The sequence below is a fragment of the Bos grunniens genome, chromosome 25, assembly GCF_055505025.1.
Source record: "Bos grunniens cultivar Pamir isolate PY7600 chromosome 25, Bosgru_T2T1.0, whole genome shotgun sequence".
NCBI lineage: Eukaryota > Metazoa > Chordata > Mammalia > Artiodactyla > Bovidae > Bos > Bos grunniens.
The window spans coordinates 7,331,608-7,349,674 of NC_141189.1; the positions used below are offsets into that span (position 1 = coordinate 7,331,608).

Genomic DNA, 18,067 nt, shown 5'->3' on the forward strand with positions numbered 1-18,067 from the left:
ATGATGCCCGGACCACGGCAAGAGATTTAGCACGCGTGCGCAGTAGGCCCATCTTGCAGCTGTGTTGTGGAAATGGTGGAGAAGAAAACTTCGGGTAAGTGATCTTCTGGCTGTTGGCCCACTCTCTTCCTCTCAGATTCGAACCTGGCCTAGGATTCCCTCACCCGGTTATTAGTCTCAAATCCCTCCCCCGGCGCTCGGGTACTGACAGGCCCCTAAACCCGGGGCAGCTCCCTTCTGTTCACGTTTTATTCATGCCTGCTGCAAACCGGGCGCTGGGGATGAAGAAAGAAGAAAGATCCTTCGCATCCAAGAACTGGCTTTCCGGGAGCGGGGCAGACACGCAGATCTACCATTGCGTTTCAGAGTGATACGTGCTATGGTAGAGGGATGCAAAGCTCCTGGGCTCAGGGAGGAGTGGCATCCAGCCCAACTTCTGGGAAGGAGAGGACAGGGAAGGCTTGGAGGGAAAGAAAACGCTTGGACTGTGTCTTGAAAGTTACGGTTTCGCTCCGTGCAAGTGCGTGGGGACTCCTTCCCTGCAGCGGTAATCACACGCGCCAAGGTAGGAGAGCAAGAAAACGTAGATCGCTTAGGAAACCAAGTTCACAGTTCCCGGGCTTGTGGAGAAGAGACAGGCTGGGGGACAAGGGAAAGGTCCCCTTGAAAGGCATTTTAAACACTGCTGACGAGTTTAAACTCTATGGAGAGGGCAGTGAAAAGCCTTCAAGGACTTTTAATGCAGGGATTGACGCAACAAATTTATCTCTTAGAAAAGGACTTTAGTGCAAAGGGTGGATTGGAGGGGCTACAGCCATGCTGTCCAGTAGAAATTTCTGGGATGTTGGGAATGTTTTTAATCAGCAATATTCAGTATGGCAGCCAAATAGCCACCTGTGACTATCGAGCACTTGAAATGCGGCTTAATTTAAAATTGCATGCATTTTAATGAATTACATCTTAATTAGTCTACATCTAAACGAAAATAACCTCATGTGACTAGTGGCTGCTTTATTGTGTAGCACAGGTCTAGAGATTGGAAGGCCAGTTAGGAAGCTATTGAGTAATCCAGATAAAAAGTGATGAGGGTGGGAGCAATCTGCCAGATTGACTTGTAATGAATCCAGTCATGTCCTCTTAAAACCCCTCACTGGATCTCTGTCACCCTCACCATAATCCAAGCCCAGGAAATTCCCTGGCGGTCTAGTGGAATGGACCCTTAGGACCTTTCACTGCCGAGGTCTGGGTTCGATCCTTGGTTGGGAAACTAAGATGCCACAAGCCTTGCAGCACAGCCAAAAAATAAAATATAATTCCCCAATCCAAATTCATACAGACACATAAAGGTAATATTCTTAATGGTCTGCCTGACTTCATTGAAGGGATCCCTGGTGGCTCAGAGGTTAAAGCCTCTGCCTGCAATGCTGGAGACCTGGGTTCGATCCCTGGGTTGGGAAGATCCCCTGAGGAAGGAAATGGCAACCCACTCCAGTATTCTTGCTTGGAGAATCCCATGGATGGAGGATCCTTGTGGGCTACAGTCCACAGGGTCGCAAAGAGTCGGACAGACTGAACAACTTCACTGACTTCATATCCCCTACATACTTTATAATACCAGCCATATAGAACTTTAAAAAATGTATTGAAGACACTGCAGTCTTTCATCCAGGCCTTCTCTCATCCTGGTACCAAAGTCTAAGACACCTTCCGCTCCTCCAATCAGGCTAACTTCTGTCCATCAGTCAGGCCTCAACCTAGACTTACTTTCCCCTGGAAAATCTTCCTGGCTACCCCAAGACCTGGTGGCTCAGACGGTAAAGAATCTGTCTGGAGTGCAGGAGACTCGGGTTCGATCCCTGTGTTGGGAAGATGCCCTGGAGAAGGAAATGGCAACCCACTCCAGTATTCTTGCCTGGAGAATTCCATGGACAGAGGGACTTGGTGGGCTATAGTCCATAGGGTCGCAAAGAGTCAGACACAACAGAGTGACTGACACACACCCCAAGAATAGGTTATGTGTTTCTGTTGTGTGTTTCCTAGAACTTTGCACTTCCCCGTCCTAGTGTATACTGTCCTGTACCATGCTTGTTGATTCGATCATTTATATCCCCCACCTGATGTTAAACTCTGCTTATATTCCCAGAACCCAGGGCACCGCCTGGTACTAGGAAGGGAGGCAGTATAGTGCAGTGATCAAGAGGACTTTTTTTGATGCTGGGCAGTTCTGGGTTTGAATTCTGACCCAGGAGCTGCTTATTAGCTGTGTGAACTTTGGACAGGTTTCTTAACCTCTGAACTCCAGTAAACTGGGGATGATAGTGATGGTAGTGATACCTGTCTCATAGGGTTGATGTAAAGATCAAAGGATTCCATTTATGCAGAGAGATTAGTACAGTCAGACCTCAGATACGCAGGCTTGATTCTCAACCACCGTGATTAAGTGAGTATCACAATAAAGTTGAGTCACACCAATTTTTCGATTTCCCATTGCATATAAAAATTATGTTTACACTAGTCAATTAAGTGTGCAGTAGCATTTTGTCTTAAAACAATATATATGCTTTATTAAAACAGTTTTTAAAAAATTTATTTGGCTGTATTGGGTCTTTGTTGTGGCATGTGGGATCTTTTATTTTTCACTTGTGGCATGTGGGACCTCTTAGTAGTTCCTTGACCAGGGTTCGAACCCAGGGCCCCGTGCATTCTAAGAACAGAGTCTTAGCCACTGTCCTATCAGGGAAGTCCCTGTGTGTGCTTTAATTAAAAAATACTTTTTGCTAAAAAGCACTAGCCATCATCTAAGCCTTCAGCACATTGTAACTTTTTTTGCTATTGGAGGGTTTTGCCTCAGTGTGGATGGCTGCTGACTGATCAGGGTGTGGTTGCTGAAGGCTCGGGGGTTGTTGCGATTGCTTAAAATAAGGCAGCAGTGACGTTTGCCACATCAGTTGACTCTTCCTTTCATGAAGGATTTCTCGGTAGCCTGCAGTGCTGCTTGATTGCATTTTATCCAGAGTAGAACTTCTTCCAAAATTGGAGTTCATCCTCTCAAACCCTACCACTGCCAGGGTTTTACATCAACTAAGTTATGTAATGTTCTGAATCATTTGTTGTTGTTTCGACAATCTTTACAACATCTTCACCAGGTGTGGTTTCCATCTTAAGCACCACTTTCTTGACTCACCCATGAAAATTGTACCATAAGATTGCAGTAATTCAGTCACATCTTCAGGCTCCTCTTCTAATTCTAGTTCTCTCACTATTTCCACTACATCTGCAGTTATTTCCTAAGTCATCCTTGACGGTTGAATCAGCTTCTTCCAAACTCTGGTTAGTGTTGATATTTTTTCCCTCTCCCATGAATCACAAATGTTCTTCATGGTATCTAGAATTCTGAATCCTTTCCAGGAGGTTTTCCATGGACTATGCCCAGCTCCATCAGAGGAATCATTATCTATGGTAGCAACAGCCTTATGAAATACATTTCTTAAATAATAAGACTTGAAAATCGAAGTTACTCCTTGGTTCGTGGGCTGCAGAATAGTTTGTTGTGGTATGAAAACAACATTGATTTTGTTGTACATCTCCATTAGAGCTCTTGAGTGACTGGGTACATTGTCAATGAGCATTAATATTTTGAAAGGCATCTTTTCTCCTGGGAAGTAGGTATCAACAGTAGGCTTCAAATATTCAGTCAACCATGTTATAAACAAATGTGCTGTCATCCAGGCTTTGTTGTTCCATTTATAGAGCAAAGGCAGAGTAGATCTAGCCTAATTCTTAAGGGCCTAGAATTTTCAGACTGGTAAATGAGCACTGTCCTCAACTTAAAGTCATCAGCCACTTGAGCCCCTAACAAGAGAGCCAGCCTATCCTTTGAAGCTTTGAAGTCAGGGATGGACTTCTCCTCTCTAGCTAGGAAAGTCCTGGATGGCCTCTTCGAATAGAAGGCAGTTTTGTCTACATTGAAAGTCTATTGTTTAATGTAGCCACCTTCATTAATTGTCTTAGCTAGCTCTTCTGATTTTTCTTCTTTTGGCCAGACCATGCAGCATCCAGGATCTTAGTTCCCCAACCTGGGATCAAACCTGGGCACACAGCACTGAAAGCATAGAGTTCTAACCACTGGAGCACCAGGGAACTCCCTTAGCTCGTTCTTGCTGTAGCTTCTACGTCAGCACTTATTGCATCACTTTGCACTTTTATGTTATGGCAACTGCTTCTTTCCTTAAACCTCACAAACCAACTTCTGCTAGCTTGGGACAGCTGACTGGTGGAGCAACCAGAACTCACACCCATTTATCAGTTACATTAGCTGTCCTGAGTGTGACTGGTTCCCTTAGAGTGGGAGTTGGTTTGCTGGGGGTGAGTTTGGAGTGGAAGAGAGGTAGGGAAATAAAACATCGCATGGACTGTGCTCTCACAGCAGAGTGGCTGTGAAGTTAGACACATGAGAATTCAGCAGGTTTTGCTATGGAGGGGAGAGTACCAGTTGAGTGGGGGATGGGGGGTGTTGAAGATGCAAGGGACAGGAAGACTTGAACTCAGAGTGAAGGATTTGGGTTTAGCAGTGGGACTTGTGGGTGCATCCACTTGGAATGGAGGGAGACGGGGGTACCCACGCAGTTATGATTGAGGGTGGGCTGATGGAATAGCATCTCTCCATGGTGGCTTGTCCTTTGAGGTGGGAAATAAGATTGCTGTGCATAAAGGCTGAGTGCATCAAGGTCCCAGTGGCGCCTGGGAAACCCAAGTGCACTGCGGTCTCCACCGGCACGGTTGTGTGGTTTCTGCCAGCAACGAGAGGTCTCCAGGAGACATTTCACTGCCCAGGTCTGGGATTGGGAGGAAAGGATGGGGCCAAAAGGATGGAAACCAGGCATGAATGAGTGAAACAGCAGTCTTAGGTGGCTAAGAAGGAAGCAGCCAGAATGGGCGATATATTGGGAGGAGATCCAGGGGCCAAGGGTTTGGGGACTAGGGTGAGATCAGAGAACTGTGGCTCCCACACCTTGGACATCTTCCTTCCACCCACGGCCCAGAGCCGAGGCTGCCCAGCGTCTCTTTGCTCCCGTAACTGTTGTGGCCCCATCCCATCTAGTTCGCTCCCAGGACCCTGGACAGCGGCGGGTGCTGGACCGGGCAGCCCGGCAGCGCCGCATCAACAGGCAGCTTGAGGCCTTGGAGAATGACAACTTCCAGGACGACCCCCACGCGGGCCTCCCCCAGCTGGGCAAGCGGCTGCCTCAGTTTGATGACGACGCAGACACTGGTGAGGCGGGTGGAGGAGGAAGGGGGTGCCGCGGGGGGCAGTGGAAGGGGGGGTCCAGGAGGCAAGGCTGCAGGAAGAGGGAAGAGCCTGGCTGGGTCAGGGCTGTGTAAGGATGTCAGGCTGGGGGATGGATGGCCTGCGAGCTCCTCTGGCTCCCTTGAGCCAGGCCCTCTCCCAGTCTCTGCCTCAGTTTCCTTTCCTGTGTATAGAATAAAGAAGCCAGGGCAGGTGAGCCCTTGAGATCGCTTCCGGCTCTGACATGGAGCTCTAGGTATCAGGAGTGTGGAGATGGAGGAAGGCTCGGGTTGGAGAAGTGGAGGCGGGGAAGGATGGTAGAGAGAGGCCGGCTTAGAACCTGGCAGGCACCTGGGCAGGGAAGGGACACGGGGGCATTGGGAACAGTGGGGCAGAGAAGCTGGTGTCTTCCTGGGTGAGGGCCAAGTAACTCATCACCCTTGACGTCTAGGAAAGAAAAAGAAGAAAACACGAGGTGATCATTTTAAACTCCGCTTCCGAAAAAACTTTCAGGCCTTGCTGGAGGAGCAGGTGAGAGGAGCTGGCAGGGAAGACCCCACGGGGCAGGGATGCACCTGCTGGGATCCCTGGGTGGGCGGAGCAGTCAGAGCCGGCCCCGCCCCCTTGTCTCTGCAGAACCTGAGCGTGGCCGAGGGCCCTAACTACCTGACGGCCTGTGCGGGACCCCCGTCCCGGCCCCAACGCCCCTTCTGTGCTGTCTGCGGCTTCCCCTCCCCCTACACCTGTGTCAGCTGCGGTGCCCGGTACTGTACTGTGCGCTGTCTGGGCACCCACCAGGAGACCAGGTGAGAGGGGCCTTCCCCCGGCCCACACCCTCCCCCTCCTCCCTCCAGCAGCCTAGGGACCCTCTGCTCATCCAGGGCTTCCTCTGCCCGCAGGTGCCTGAAGTGGACTGTGTGACTCTGGGCATCCCCAGAGAGGAAGGCCCTGTGCATTGCCCAGCCTTGGAGAGAGCGTCACCGAAGGAAAAGACGCTCCTCCTGGACCAGGAGGGCAGCCCAGCAAAGCCCATGTCCTGTCCTCCAGGGAGACCAGCCTCACTTCCAGGGCCGGAGGCAGGGCGGTGCCTGAGCCCTCGGAGTGCAGTTGTAATAAAAGGTCCCGTGCGAGGAAGAGCCTGCCCAGGTGGTTCTGTGGGATTTTGCGGGTGAGGCTGGTGGGTCCCTTGTTTCTTGAACTCGCTGCTCTGTGTCTTTTCCTCCTACCTGTCAATCACTCCTCCCACCGTCTGCCCCTCTGGGTCCCTGACCAAGAAAGATGCTGTCCTATTCTTCCGCCACCCCTATGTCGTTGCTTTTCTTGGCTGCTACTTTTTGTCACTTTTTTGGTTATTGATCTAGTTTTTCTTTTCTTTTCTTTTTTTTTTTTTTGCATTTTGTTTCTCTAGTTCTTCTGAGTGTATTTTGAGTCCCAGGACTGGTGATGGGGAAGTGGAGTGAGGGCTGGGGACGGGGATGTAGAAGGGTAACACAGAAGGAGCCAGCCCTGTCTTTGTCTCTGATTCTTACCCAAAGGGGAGAGACTGGGCCCTTGTCCTTGGTGCCACCCATCTGAGTTGTCCTTAGGAAGCCTGTCTTATCATGGACTGTGGTGTGTGAAATTAGTAGTAGTAGAGAAAACCTAGACATTTCTGGGAAGCGTCAGGGAGTTCATGGTACAGAGGCCTCTGTTCTTGGTGACCGTGATGCTATTAATATAACATTGTGGCACTAGAGCTTCTTACACCCACACCTTCTCTAAGTGGATTATAAGCCATGAGCTCGAAAACGCCTCGGAGTTGCTGTCTTGAGGCTCAGTACCTTGTTGCAACATAGCAAAGCAGATGCGTAGGAAAGACCTGTGACACAGGTGATTTCAATAAGGTATTCATGAGATCCAGCCAGGCTGGTGTCAGGGGCCTTCCTAGGCTCTTCTCCCCGCTTTTGGGGACTTCCTTGTGGTTGGACTTTCTCGCCAGGTGTTGCCAGTCTCTTCCTGGGAAGTTGCTTGCTCTTTCTTCTGGAGACTGGTGGTTGGGCAAGTAGTGTTGGGTGACAGCGTCGTGTTGAATGGTGGTAAGGACAGGGTTTAAGAGACAGTCCTCAGCATGGTGGTTTTCAGAAAAGGCTGTAAAATTTTTTACTATCCTTCAAGCATCAAAAAGTGGCTGCTGGTCCCCTTCCCCTGGGATCTGGTCAGACTTACGACTGCTTGGCCCAGTAGACAATTGTAGAAGAGTGATCATGGGACATGAAAGGCCAGGTGGTAAAAGGCAGTGCAGCTTCTGCCCCGTCCCTCAATACTTGCCTTTGGAGCCCTCGGCTACTTTGTAAGAAATCCAACCGTCCTGAAGTTACCATGCTGTGAGGAAGCCCCCTGTGTGCAGGTCCTCCCATTGACAGGTCCAGGTGAGCAAGCCTTCAAGCCTTCCCAGCCCAGGCTTCCACCATAGGAGTGAAGCTGCTTCACTCCTGTGACATCAAGTCACCCTCACCCATTTGAGTCTTCCTAGCTGTGTCCTCAACATCTTGGACACTGGCCATCTCTGCTCTAAATTCCTGACCTACAGGATCCACGTGTACAGTAAAACGGTTTATGCCTTTGAGCCTTGGGATGGTTGGTTGGACAGCAATAGTAACGGGGACATCAGGAATTCAGTCTGCTGGCTGCTGACTCTTTGGCCTAGATTAATTATCTTGCTCTCATCCAGGGAAACCTCCCTGGATCCTAACCTTTCTACTTTCATCTCTGCCAAGAAGTGCACTCAAGAAAGAAAATAGAGGGAATTTCTTGGCGATCCAGTGGTTAGGGCTCGGCACTTTCACTCTGCTGGGCCCCAGGTTTGATCCCTGGTTAGGGAACTAAGATCCCACAAGCTGCACGGTGTGACCAAAAAAAAGACAAGACTATTTCTTGGCTGAGGAACACCTCCTGTGCTTCACTGTGATCACCTGCTTCAGATTTCCTGTTGGATTGCTGCTGAGTCGGCACAGTCTCCTTGGTTTATTTTCTAAGTGTACTGATATTTTGTTCCGCATGGTATAAGATTTGTCTACTCCGACACACTCAGTCTTCCTCTGCTGGCCTTGATAGGATCCCAGGGGCCTCCTCATGGTGACTGGCTCTACAAGTCATTTATTGATCTTTTCTAGGAAGGATCTCCAGACCCTCATTTAAAACTATAATTCCTCAAGGAAAATCTTGAGCAGTTTTTGCCAGCTTCCTATGTACTAGTGGAGACTTGGTCCCCACCTTGGGAAACACCTGGGTCTTTGGGAAATCCCTGGTGGCTCAGATGGTAAAGAATCTGCCTGCAATGTGGGTGATCCCTGGTCAGAAAGATCCCCTGGAGAAGGAAACGGCTACCCGTGCCAGTAGTCTTGCCTGGGAAATCCCCTGGGACAGAGAGCCTGGTGGGCCACAGTCCATGGGGCCGCAAATGGTCGAACACAGCTGAGCGACTAACACTTTCACTTCGCTGTACTACTAATTATTAGTGCTGCGTACAAGGTTGGACAGATCACTTTGCCTCTCCGACTCTGTTACAGCCACCTTCCAGAAATCAGAGGACTAAAGACTGTACCAGGCGCAGTGCCTGGTGTTCAGTGAGTGCTCAGCTATTGACTTCATTGCCCAAGACCTAAGCAGTTTGTTGTTGAGTTTTTTCGTAGCCAGTTCCTCAGAAACCAGAGGCTTCTTGGAATAAGCAGCCGTAGCACCTTGCCCATTACATGGTAACTAGCTGTCTGCATTTCTGTCTGCTTCCAGTCTGTGAGTTCTCTGAGGGCAGGGAACTCACCAGATCTTGCTTCTGTAGCTTCTAGCAAAGAAGAAAATAATGTTAAAAAGGGTTAAAAAGTAGTTCAATAGCCCTTTATAGCCATGTGACCCTGCTTGATGGACAAAGAAACCAAAACTTAACCCCATGGTCATATGAAGGCACGCAGTCAAGGCTTGAATGTGAAACTTGGCTCAGGTTGGTTTTCTTGAAAGGGGGAAGGGGTGAGAAGAGGCAGGTCAGCATCACGAGGCCCAGGGCCTGTCCTGTAGGTTGTTACACTGAGGGCCTGCGTGGAACCCGCTTCCCAGTGTCTCTGTTTCTGTACAGTCCCTTCCACATGGACTTTGGACTTGGCCTGGGGACAGCCACAAATGGTATGAAAGCCGAGTGTGGGGCGAAGGGGCAGGGATAGGCCAGGGAACCCTTTATGTAGGGAATAGCACGGGAAGCATGTGTTCTGGGTGGAGCCCAGGAGGAAGCCCTGATTCACATGTGTGTATCCACGTGAGCGGTCCAGCTTGCTGGGAGACCACGGACGTATGGAGGAATAGTAAGAAATGGGGATAGAAAGGCAAGCTAGGGACTTCCCTGGTGGGTCAGAGGTTAATAATCTGCCTGCCGATGCTGGGGACGAAGGTTCAATCCCTGGTCGGGGAACTAACATCCCACATGCTGAAGGGCAATTAAGGTGGTGTACCACAACTGGAGAGAACCCAACTTGCTGCAGTAAAGAGCCCACGAGTGTGGAGTGTGGCAACTAAGACCCGATGCAGCCAAATTAATTTTTTTTAAACAGTTGGGCTAGGGCCAGGCAGCATGCCAAGGTGTAATTGTCTTTTTTTCCTGCAGCACCAGGGTGCTGCCAGGGCAGGATGATGAATAGGGAGAAAAGGGAACTGAGTCACAAAGCTCACTTAGGGGGTTTCTCTAACATTAGAGTCTGGGGATGAGGGCTGGACCCAACACAGGCGGGACAAGGGGGAGAACTAGGTGGAAGTGGAAAGCTCTATGGAGAATTGATAGGATTTGGCTGCCAGCTGAGGGGAGGTGGTGAAGAGGAAGTGAAGGGAACAGCCAGAGAGGACTGAGGTGGTCAATCTGTGAGACTCAAGAGTTTGGCCTGGCAGAAACTGATTTTGGGGGAAAGTGATGAATTCACCCAGCCTGCTGACAACACTCGAGGGCTGCACGACTTCTGAAGCTCAGGAGAGAGGGCCCAGTTAGAACGCAGGTGTGGGAGGTCTCTACATCCCAGGAGAAAGTCAGTGCAGGTGAGCAGGTGGGATCAAAGGAAGGTCAAGTGCCACGCCACCAAGGACTCGTTGCTGTACGCAGCACGACGGGATGGGTGCCAGGGTAGACCCTGCTCTCTGCTCCTAACACTGGATGCCAGGCTTCTTTCCCTCAGCCTCAGTTTCCTGCCTTAATTGTGTACTGGCTCTGCTCAGTGCTGGCTGGGCCTATGCCAAGCATGCCCACGGCACTGTAGCCATGTCTGAGCTGGATACCATTCAGTCACACACACACACACACCACCAATACACAGGCCTCTGAACAGACCTCCAGTGCCTTTTCTGGAAGTTACTGAACCATCCCCAGAAAAATGTACTTGCTCCAGGCCTGGCTGACTTGACACCATTTCAAAAGGCTTGTCAACTTGTGATATCCACTCTCAGGTCCAGGTAAAGAAACTCTAGACCAATCATCTCCTCGTACAGCTGTGAGAAAGGTCCAGAGTAAAAGGAATGACTTGTTATCAGTCTGGCCAGAGGGTATCTGCTATTCCGGTCCTTATCTGCTGCTTATTGGGCCTTATCAGTAGTTGTGAGAATGCCACACTCTACAAACTACTTGCAACTCCTTTCCTCCTTTGCCAGATGGGGCAGTCCAAAGGCAGTGGACAGGTGACAGCCTGGGGTCCAGGAACTGAAGTGACCCTGGGTGCCGCCTCAGCCACCCCTTGCTGGGTCAACTGCCTCATGACACCTTCAACCCCAGAACAGTTCACAAGTTTATTTATGCATGAATTTATACAGACTGCAAACACTCGGGGACGCCTCCACCCGCTTAACGGCCCAGAACCTAGATTCAGAAGGTTAAGAGGGCCCAGCCTCAGAGGCCACAGATGAGTTCTCAGGAGGCCGATTGTTGGCTGCAGAGGATCCGGAGAACCAGAGGAAAGAGGTGTAGCCAGGGCGGAGCTCCCATGGGAAGGCGGGGCCTGAGGCCCGAGCTGGGTGTGGCTTCCGGGCAGGGGGCGGAGCCTGAAGCGTGGCTTGGCCCTGAACTTGATAACCTGGAACAGGGGCCCGCGCCCGCAGCCCCGGTATTCCAGGGACCCCTCTCCACTGGGGGCAGTGGGAAGGGAATGGGTCCACAGGCCCAGCTGTCTACACGTAAGCGTTCTTCCCGTACTTGCCAAAGCTGCTGTCGCCCTCTTCATCCGACGCTGCGGCGGGCAGGCGGGCAGCGAGGCTGGCGGCCGGTATCACGGGGGCCTTGTAGGGAAGCTGGACGCTGGCAGAGGAGAGAACCTGGTCAGAGGGAGGTGCGGCCCTCGCCCCGCACTCCGCCCCCGCGGCGCGCCCTCCCTTACCCGGTGGCGGGGTCCCGGTCCCGAGAGCAGCAGCAGTTGGAGAAGAGGCAGATGCCGCCCAGGATGGCAAGCAGGCAGGCGCTCCAGCCCAAGTAGAGGGCAGGGCCCAGCTCGTACCTGGGGACGAGGATGGTGAGCAGGCGGCGCTAGCTCAGGAGTCGCACTGAGACCCACCCGCTGTCCCCCACACCCACCCGCTGTCCCCCACACTCACTTGGTTCCGGCGTACAAGGGGTCGAAGAAGTCCCTGGTGATGTTGAAGGCGTACCAGGAGACGGCCACCATCCCGCAGATACCTGGGGGAGGAACCGGAGAACCCAGCTAGGCCTGGCGGAGGAAGGTGTGGCCCAGAGAAGGGACATGGGCATCAAGTCCAAGAGCAAGCTTCATCGGATCCCTTTCATTTCCTCTCGCCAGCTCCTCACTTCTGTTTCCTACGTCAAAAGGCAGCCTGCTCCATCCAGCACCCAGGACACACTGCAGCCCATCTTTCTTGTCTACTATCCCACTCTACTCCTCAGCCCCTCTTCCCTGTTTATCCCACACCTGCCCTGTCCCTCCTACCTCTAGTGCCTGGACCACAGTTTCCGCACTAGGAATCTGCTCCAGCTCCTACCCATCTTCAAAAGCCCAAGCAGTCTTCCCTGATCAGCCCTGCCTGCGCTGACACCCCTTTCCTGGGTCTTACGGCTCAGTGCATGAAGGCCAGCCAGGCCCCTGGACTACTGGTCCAGCCTGGCCGCCCCCCGGGGCTGTGTCTTCCAGTAAGCCACCTGGCTTCTCTGAGCCTATGTCCACATCTGGAGAACAGGACAAGACCTGCCCTATCTCAGAGGCGTGTTGTGAGGGGATGTGCACAGATATGTTTTGCAAATTGATAAGGGATGGCAAGTCTTGTGGTACTGTTATTGTGCACAGTGTGTGTGTGTGCGTGCGTGCACGTCCTAGCTCTGATCTTCCCAGCCAGACTGTAAGCTCTGGAGGGCAGAAACTCTCAGCTTTGGATTCCCTCCCACACCTCGCTCATGCCTGGCTCCTAGTGCAGGCTCAAGAAACATTGCTGATGGACTGATTTGTAACCAAGGGATTTGGTGAGTATGGGTGAGGGTGGGTGAGCAGGGAGAGGGGTCAGGTGTCAGTGCAAAGGGGAAGGTGAGGCAACCCTGGGTCTGGGTTGCCCACCCCACCCCCACTGCAGTACCACCCCCTCCCACTGCAGCGCAGGGTCCACCCATGACTTCCCCCGATTACCAGCCAGGATGTGTAGGGCTCCTGCGGTGGCCGCCAGCTTGGTTTTTCTGGAGAGCTCCAGGCCCCCAATGTTCGTGCAGCGCAGCCCCACCATGCCTAGGAAGAGGCCCAGGAAGCCCAGGAGGATGGCGGTGATCATGAGCGCCCGGCAGGCCTGGATGTACCCTGGGGAGGCGGGGCGCAGCCATGGGTCCCAGACCCGGCCCTTTCCCCTCCACCTGCTCTCCAGCCTGTGACAGAGTTAGCCCCTAATGTAACCTGCTCAGGTCTTGGTCCCTAGAAGCCCTCAAATCCTCTCCTTCCCCTTCGGGCCCCATCAGTCTGAGGGGTCAGCCTGAGGGGTCACACCCCCTCCTTCCCAGGAGCTCACCTCCGCACCCTTCAACCCTCCAGGTGCACTTCACTTCTGCCTCTGTTACAAGGCTTCTGCTCAGCGCCACTTAGACACTTTGGCTAATAATGCTTTGTCCTGGGGTGATACTCTTTGGCAGGATTTTTTTTTTTTTTTTAAATTTTTGTCCACACTACTTGGCATGTAGGATCTTTGTTCCCCGACCAGGGATCGAACCTGGCGACCCTCTGTGGTGGAAGCACGGAACCTCAACCATTGGACCACCAGGGAAGTCCCTGCATCGTAGGGTATTCAGCAGCATCCTTGCCCTCTGCCCACTAGATGTCAACAGCAGTCCCCCTAGACAGGACAATCAAAATCTCTAGACATTGTCAAAAAACTACCACTAGTGAGAACCACCATGGGGTCGCTAAGAGTAGGACACGACTGAGCGACTTCACTTTCACTTTTCACTTTCATGCATTGGAGAAGGAAATGGCAGCCCACTCCAGTGTGCCTGGAGAATCCCATGGACGGGGGAGCCGGGTGGGCTGCTGTCTATGGGGTCGCACAGAGTAGGAAACGACTGAAGTGACTTAGCATAACATGCTCTGCTGGGTGTTACAGACACTACACTCTGTGAGCACCCCTCCCCTGGCTCACATCTGGGAGGTCCCATTTAATGCCCAGCACAGTGCCTGACATCCTGAACCGAGCCTCTTCCTGGAGTGACCGATAGGGGGCAGCAGTGGCAGCTTCTAATCTGGAAGGTGGGATACCTGGGCCTAGGAGGGGTGTGAGGCAAGTCTAGCTCATATGCTCCTTCCTCAGAGCCGAAGCTCCCTTTCTGGGCCCCCTTCCTCCTCCTAGGTCTTCGACAGTTGCTAAGTACTCCCAAGGACCTTGCACCCCTTCCCTGGGTGGGGCAGTGCCACCCGTGTTGAAGGGGAAAGGCTGGGCCCCTGCCAGGAAGATGTGAAGTCGCCCAGGGTTGGGGGGCAGGGAGGAGGGGCAAAGTTCCCTGGGAGCATTTTCTCCTTCCCCGTCACTTCCTCTGGAGTTCCCCCAGCCTCTCCCCCTACTTATCCATCCACCCACCCACCCATCCCCAACCTGGGCAGACCAGCTCCTGATCCCCAGGGAGCTCTTGTAGATAAGGAGATATTACTGAAGGGTCCATAAGCAGCTGCGTGGCTGCAGTGTGAATAAGGGACAGGACCCCTCCCAGGACCAGAACCAGCCTGGGAACGAAGTATCGGCTGGCTCTGAATTCCAGACCCCCAGCCACCTGGGTGGCTCAGGGCAGGTCACCATGCAGTTTTCGTGCTTCTGGAAGATGAGGTCATTAATGCTGCCAGTGTAAACAGCACTAAAATGGTGCGCGCGAAGCACTAATGATGCCTGGAACCTCAACCTGATCCCTGGACAGCTGCGTGCTCTCTGCCCTCCCCGCTCGGCTCGCTCACCCTTGCGTCTCCGTCCTTCATTGTCTTCTGTGCACACTCATGAGAGGTTTCTAGCAGCAATCCCAGTGGGGCCCCTCCTCACACCACGCTGCTGAGCGGCTGCAGCCAATGTCCCTCCTGCCCACCCACCATTCTCATGTCCGATCCTGGTGCCTGACCCAGATTGTACTCAGCTTTCATAGAAGTTTTTTTTTTTTTGGGGGGGGTGTCCTGGATGGGCTGAGAGCATGAAGCCCCTGTAGCTGCCTCAGGAGACCCTGGGAATAGTAGGGGCAGGGGAGACCCACCCAGACTCCCTAGTGGCTCATAGCATCTCTGATACTCGGGGAGGCAGTTTCCTGGCATGCTGGCCTCAGCTCCTTCCCCTGCCACCTGGCCCCTGCAGCTGGGGGACCTGGAAGGGCACGATGGCTCCAGCAACCCCAGTGAGGGCGTGGGAGCTGCAGTGCACTGGGTTCCTGGTCATCCCCTCATGGCCTGGTGAGGGGCCGACTGAAGGACTCCCTAGGTGGGGGAGTGATGGGTACTGCTCACAACGTGAGCTCCAGCCACCAGGGAGGACCTTTTGGGGCCCAAAGAGCTGTAGGCTCCAGCCCACTAACAACCCCAAACACATATGCACACACAGCCCTGACTACAGTGGGTACTGAGACGGGCAAGAGGACTCCATTTAAAACAGCCTTCTAGAGCTCGCCATGGCAGTGAGACCAATGCCCCAGTGCAAGCCTGGTGCAGTTATTGAGACTTCTAAGTATCTCAACCCCCAGGAATCCCAGATGGGGTTTCCTCTTCACCCCACGAGCCCCAGCACTCTCACCCCAAAACTAAAGTGCTGGATTTGATTGAGTGAACGTAGACACCAACCTCACATTAACATTTTCTGCACATTCCATCTCACATAATCCTCATGACCACCCAGTGAACCAGTGCTATTCTGACCCCAAGTCTTAACAGATGGGTCAAATGAAGCTCATTTGATCAGGCCTGAGGCACGGAGCAGGTCCACGGCAGGTGCTGGGGCCGTCACTCTAGACTCGGTGCCCGCACTTGTAGCCACAAAGACAGGGGCATGCTAGAGCAGGGGGCCACATGTGGCACGGCCTCTGCTGCAGTTCCAGAGAGATGCCCCCAGCACTCCTGGCTGCAGGAAGCAGGTCTCCTCACTGCATCTGGCTTCCCTTGGCTATATGGTGCCCAAGGTCCGACCACAGGCAGCACCCACCCTCCCTGGGGTCTCTCCAGCCTCCCGCCTCCCTCTGCTCCCTTCGGCTCTCCCCAGCCCGTACCAGAGAGGGCCAGCATGGACGGGAACTCCCAGCAGTTGTGGACTCCCATGGAGTCAGTGGCACAGCTGTACCAGAGGTTCTCGAAGATGGTGTTGGTGGTGATGACATTCCCATGCACGGTGGACACTCGCCAGCTGCTGTGTGCCAGAGTCACCCCCAGCATCAGCAGCCCCACGGCTGTGAGGAAGAAGCCGAAGATCTCCACAGCCACCGGCATGGTGGGACACAGGCCCCAAGGGGAGCCCGGGGCCCCAGAGAGGGGGAGGGGCTGGGCCCCGGGGGATCTGAGGGGGCTTTGGCCAAGGAGGGTGGTTCAGGCAGGCTAGGGAAAGAGAGGGAGGCAGGCTGCAGCCTCGGCCTCTTCCGTGGCCCAGGTCCGGCTCCGGTTTGTCTCCTGCCCTCTCCCCTGGTCTCTTCGCTTCCCCGCAGGTCCGTCAGAGGAATGAGCCAAGCGCGCACGGCAGCTGTTGACGAGATGGAGGGAATAAACGAAACGGGCCAAAAGTCCACCCCCTCCCCCCTGGCCTCTGGGCTGCCCTGGGCTCCCCGCCCCTTGAGGGTGGGGGGAGAGGACTTACCCGGGAGTGACTAACGGACACGCCGCCAAGGAGGGGCTCCCATGGGAGGCACTGGGAGCCAAGGGGAAGCGTCGGCTCTGACTCAGCTTTCATCGGGGGCCAGAGAATGGAGTAAGAGGGGCAAGGAAAGAGGGAGCGGCTGAGAGGCAAGAGACCGAGACTGAACACGGAGAGGTCCCCTGCACCTTTCGGTGGGGAAGGATCAAGGCAGCTGAGCCACCCTCCCTGAATGCTGGTGAGAACAGCTCAAGAAACGCAAAGACCTCGGGGTTGAGTCTCCAAGGAAGAGTAAGGTTGAATGAGGGAATGGGAAATCTGGGGGAACCCATGGCTCTGGAATCCAACCAACCGGGATTCAAACCAGGTCCTATCCTTTACCAAAGCAACACGGGCATGAAGTCGGAGCTCCTTGAGCTTGTTTCTGCTTCCATGAACTAGAACTATTACTCCTCACTTCGTAGGTTCTGTTAAGAATTGTGACCACAGATCAAAGCTCCTTGCAAGTATGAACTGCTCAGTACCTGGTGAATGCCCTGGGTGTCCAAGGCCCAGGTTGAGGCAACCAGGGGTTGTTCTCATCCAAACTTCCAACTTCCTGAACTTGAAATTTCTCCCCTTGTTGGGTTGATCTTTGACTCTCGGCAAAAAGCTTGATCTTGCTGCCAAAGGGGCCCTAAGTGGGATAAATCACAAGCCCAGGACGTGATCCTGTGATAATCTAAACAGCTCAGAGTTATCAGAACCGTCACCGGCTCTACTAATTATGACAGATTAGAAACCTCCGGGTCCCCACCCCAAGCCAACGCTGAGCACCTGTCCTGGCAGAGATGGTCTCATTTCCCACCCTGAGGCCACAGCTGGGACAGGTCCGGTTCTCTTCTGGCGGGGGTGGCTGGGGCTCAGTCCCAAGGGGCCCATTCTACACCCAGGCAGTCACACAGGACATCACTGTGCTGAGATGCAGTCCCCATCCTCCTCCCTGTGCCAGGCTCCTCCATGCTGCCCACAGGTGCCTCCTCCCCTGTCCCCCCAGCGGGGATAAGGAATGAGAGGTATGAAGTGAAGCAAGACAGGCCCAGGCTGAGCCTGGCACAGGGTGACGGGTGTGAGGCCAAGTCGGCTGGGTGGAGACTGGGTCCCGACCTTCCTCTGCAACTGGGATGTCCTGGGTTCCTGACCTCTTCCATGACCTCTGCCAACTCCATGCCAAATGCCCGTTTCCTCCCCCCCTACCTTGCCCCCGGCAGTCCCCCCGCCCCTTAAGGAGAGGGACAGGGAGGAGGAAGGGGAGGACGCAGGACAAAGGGAGGGAAGGGTGGAGGTTTTGGAGGAAGCTGAGTGGGGCCTCCCTGGTGTGGAAAACTCCATGCTGAGAGGCAGCTGAGTGGGTCAGAGGAGACATCAGTCTCGCCTGTCCCTTCAGCTCTGCCCTTCCCGCCTCTGGTCACTGTTTTTTGTCAGGATTCTAAGGCTGTGCAAAGGCCACGTCCC

General features: G+C 53.5%; 2 protein-coding genes across 5 annotated transcripts; one reads left to right on the plus strand and one right to left on the minus strand.

Annotated features, from left to right (window-relative positions):
* Nucleotides 1–50: 50 nt before the first annotated feature.
* ZNHIT1 (zinc finger HIT-type containing 1) lies at nucleotides 51–6,421 on the plus strand. Its single transcript, XM_086374311.1, has 5 exons — nucleotides 51–94; nucleotides 5,102–5,272; nucleotides 5,739–5,818; nucleotides 5,924–6,093; nucleotides 6,187–6,421. The coding sequence occupies exons 1-5, from the start codon at nucleotides 73–75 to the stop codon at nucleotides 6,206–6,208; spliced, it is 465 nt and encodes a 154-aa protein (XP_086230437.1). The 5' UTR covers nucleotides 51–72; the 3' UTR covers nucleotides 6,209–6,421.
* Nucleotides 6,422–11,066: 4,645 nt separating this feature from the next.
* Nucleotides 11,067–17,610, minus strand: CLDN15 (claudin 15). Of its 4 annotated transcripts, none has more exons than XM_086374304.1 (6): nucleotides 16,577–17,610; nucleotides 15,999–16,462; nucleotides 12,916–13,080; nucleotides 11,879–11,960; nucleotides 11,665–11,781; nucleotides 11,067–11,585 (listed from the first exon to the last, which is right to left on the minus strand). In XM_086374304.1, exons 2-6 carry the CDS (start codon nucleotides 16,213–16,215, stop codon nucleotides 11,459–11,461), a joined length of 708 nt encoding a protein of 235 aa, XP_086230430.1. In that variant the 5' UTR covers nucleotides 16,216–16,462; nucleotides 16,577–17,610; the 3' UTR covers nucleotides 11,067–11,458. The 4 variants fall into 4 exon arrangements, with proteins under 4 accessions (XP_086230430.1, XP_086230432.1, XP_086230431.1 ...); XM_086374306.1 differs by having other exon boundaries at nucleotides 12,916–13,011; nucleotides 16,577–17,249; XM_086374305.1 differs by having other exon boundaries at nucleotides 12,916–13,011; nucleotides 15,999–17,311.
* Between the last annotated feature and the right edge of the window lie 457 nt (nucleotides 17,611–18,067).

What these genes read in the sequence shown, in the direction of transcription:
- ZNHIT1 (XM_086374311.1), top strand. Translation starts at nt 73, where the DNA reads ATGGTGGAGAAGAAAACTTCGG. An exon ending in GGTGGAGAAGAAAACTTCGG is followed by an intron (nt 95 to 5,101) that starts GTAAGTGATCTT and finishes CATCCCATCTAG; the next exon opens with TTCGCTCCCAGGACCCTGGA. An exon ending in GGCACCCACCAGGAGACCAG is followed by an intron (nt 6,094 to 6,186) that starts GTGAGAGGGGCC and finishes CTCTGCCCGCAG; the next exon opens with GTGCCTGAAGTGGACTGTGT.
- CLDN15 (XM_086374304.1), bottom strand. Translation starts at nt 16,215, where the DNA reads ATGCCGGTGGCTGTGGAGATCTTCGGCTTCTTCCTCACAGCCGTGGGG. An exon ending in GTCCATGCTGGCCCTCTCTG is followed by an intron (nt 13,081 to 15,998) that starts GTACGGGCTGGG and finishes CCGCCTCCCCAG; the next exon opens with GGTACATCCAGGCCTGCCGG. An exon ending in AGCCCTACACATCCTGGCTG is followed by an intron (nt 11,961 to 12,915) that starts GTAATCGGGGGA and finishes TTCCTCCCCCAG; the next exon opens with GTATCTGCGGGATGGTGGCC.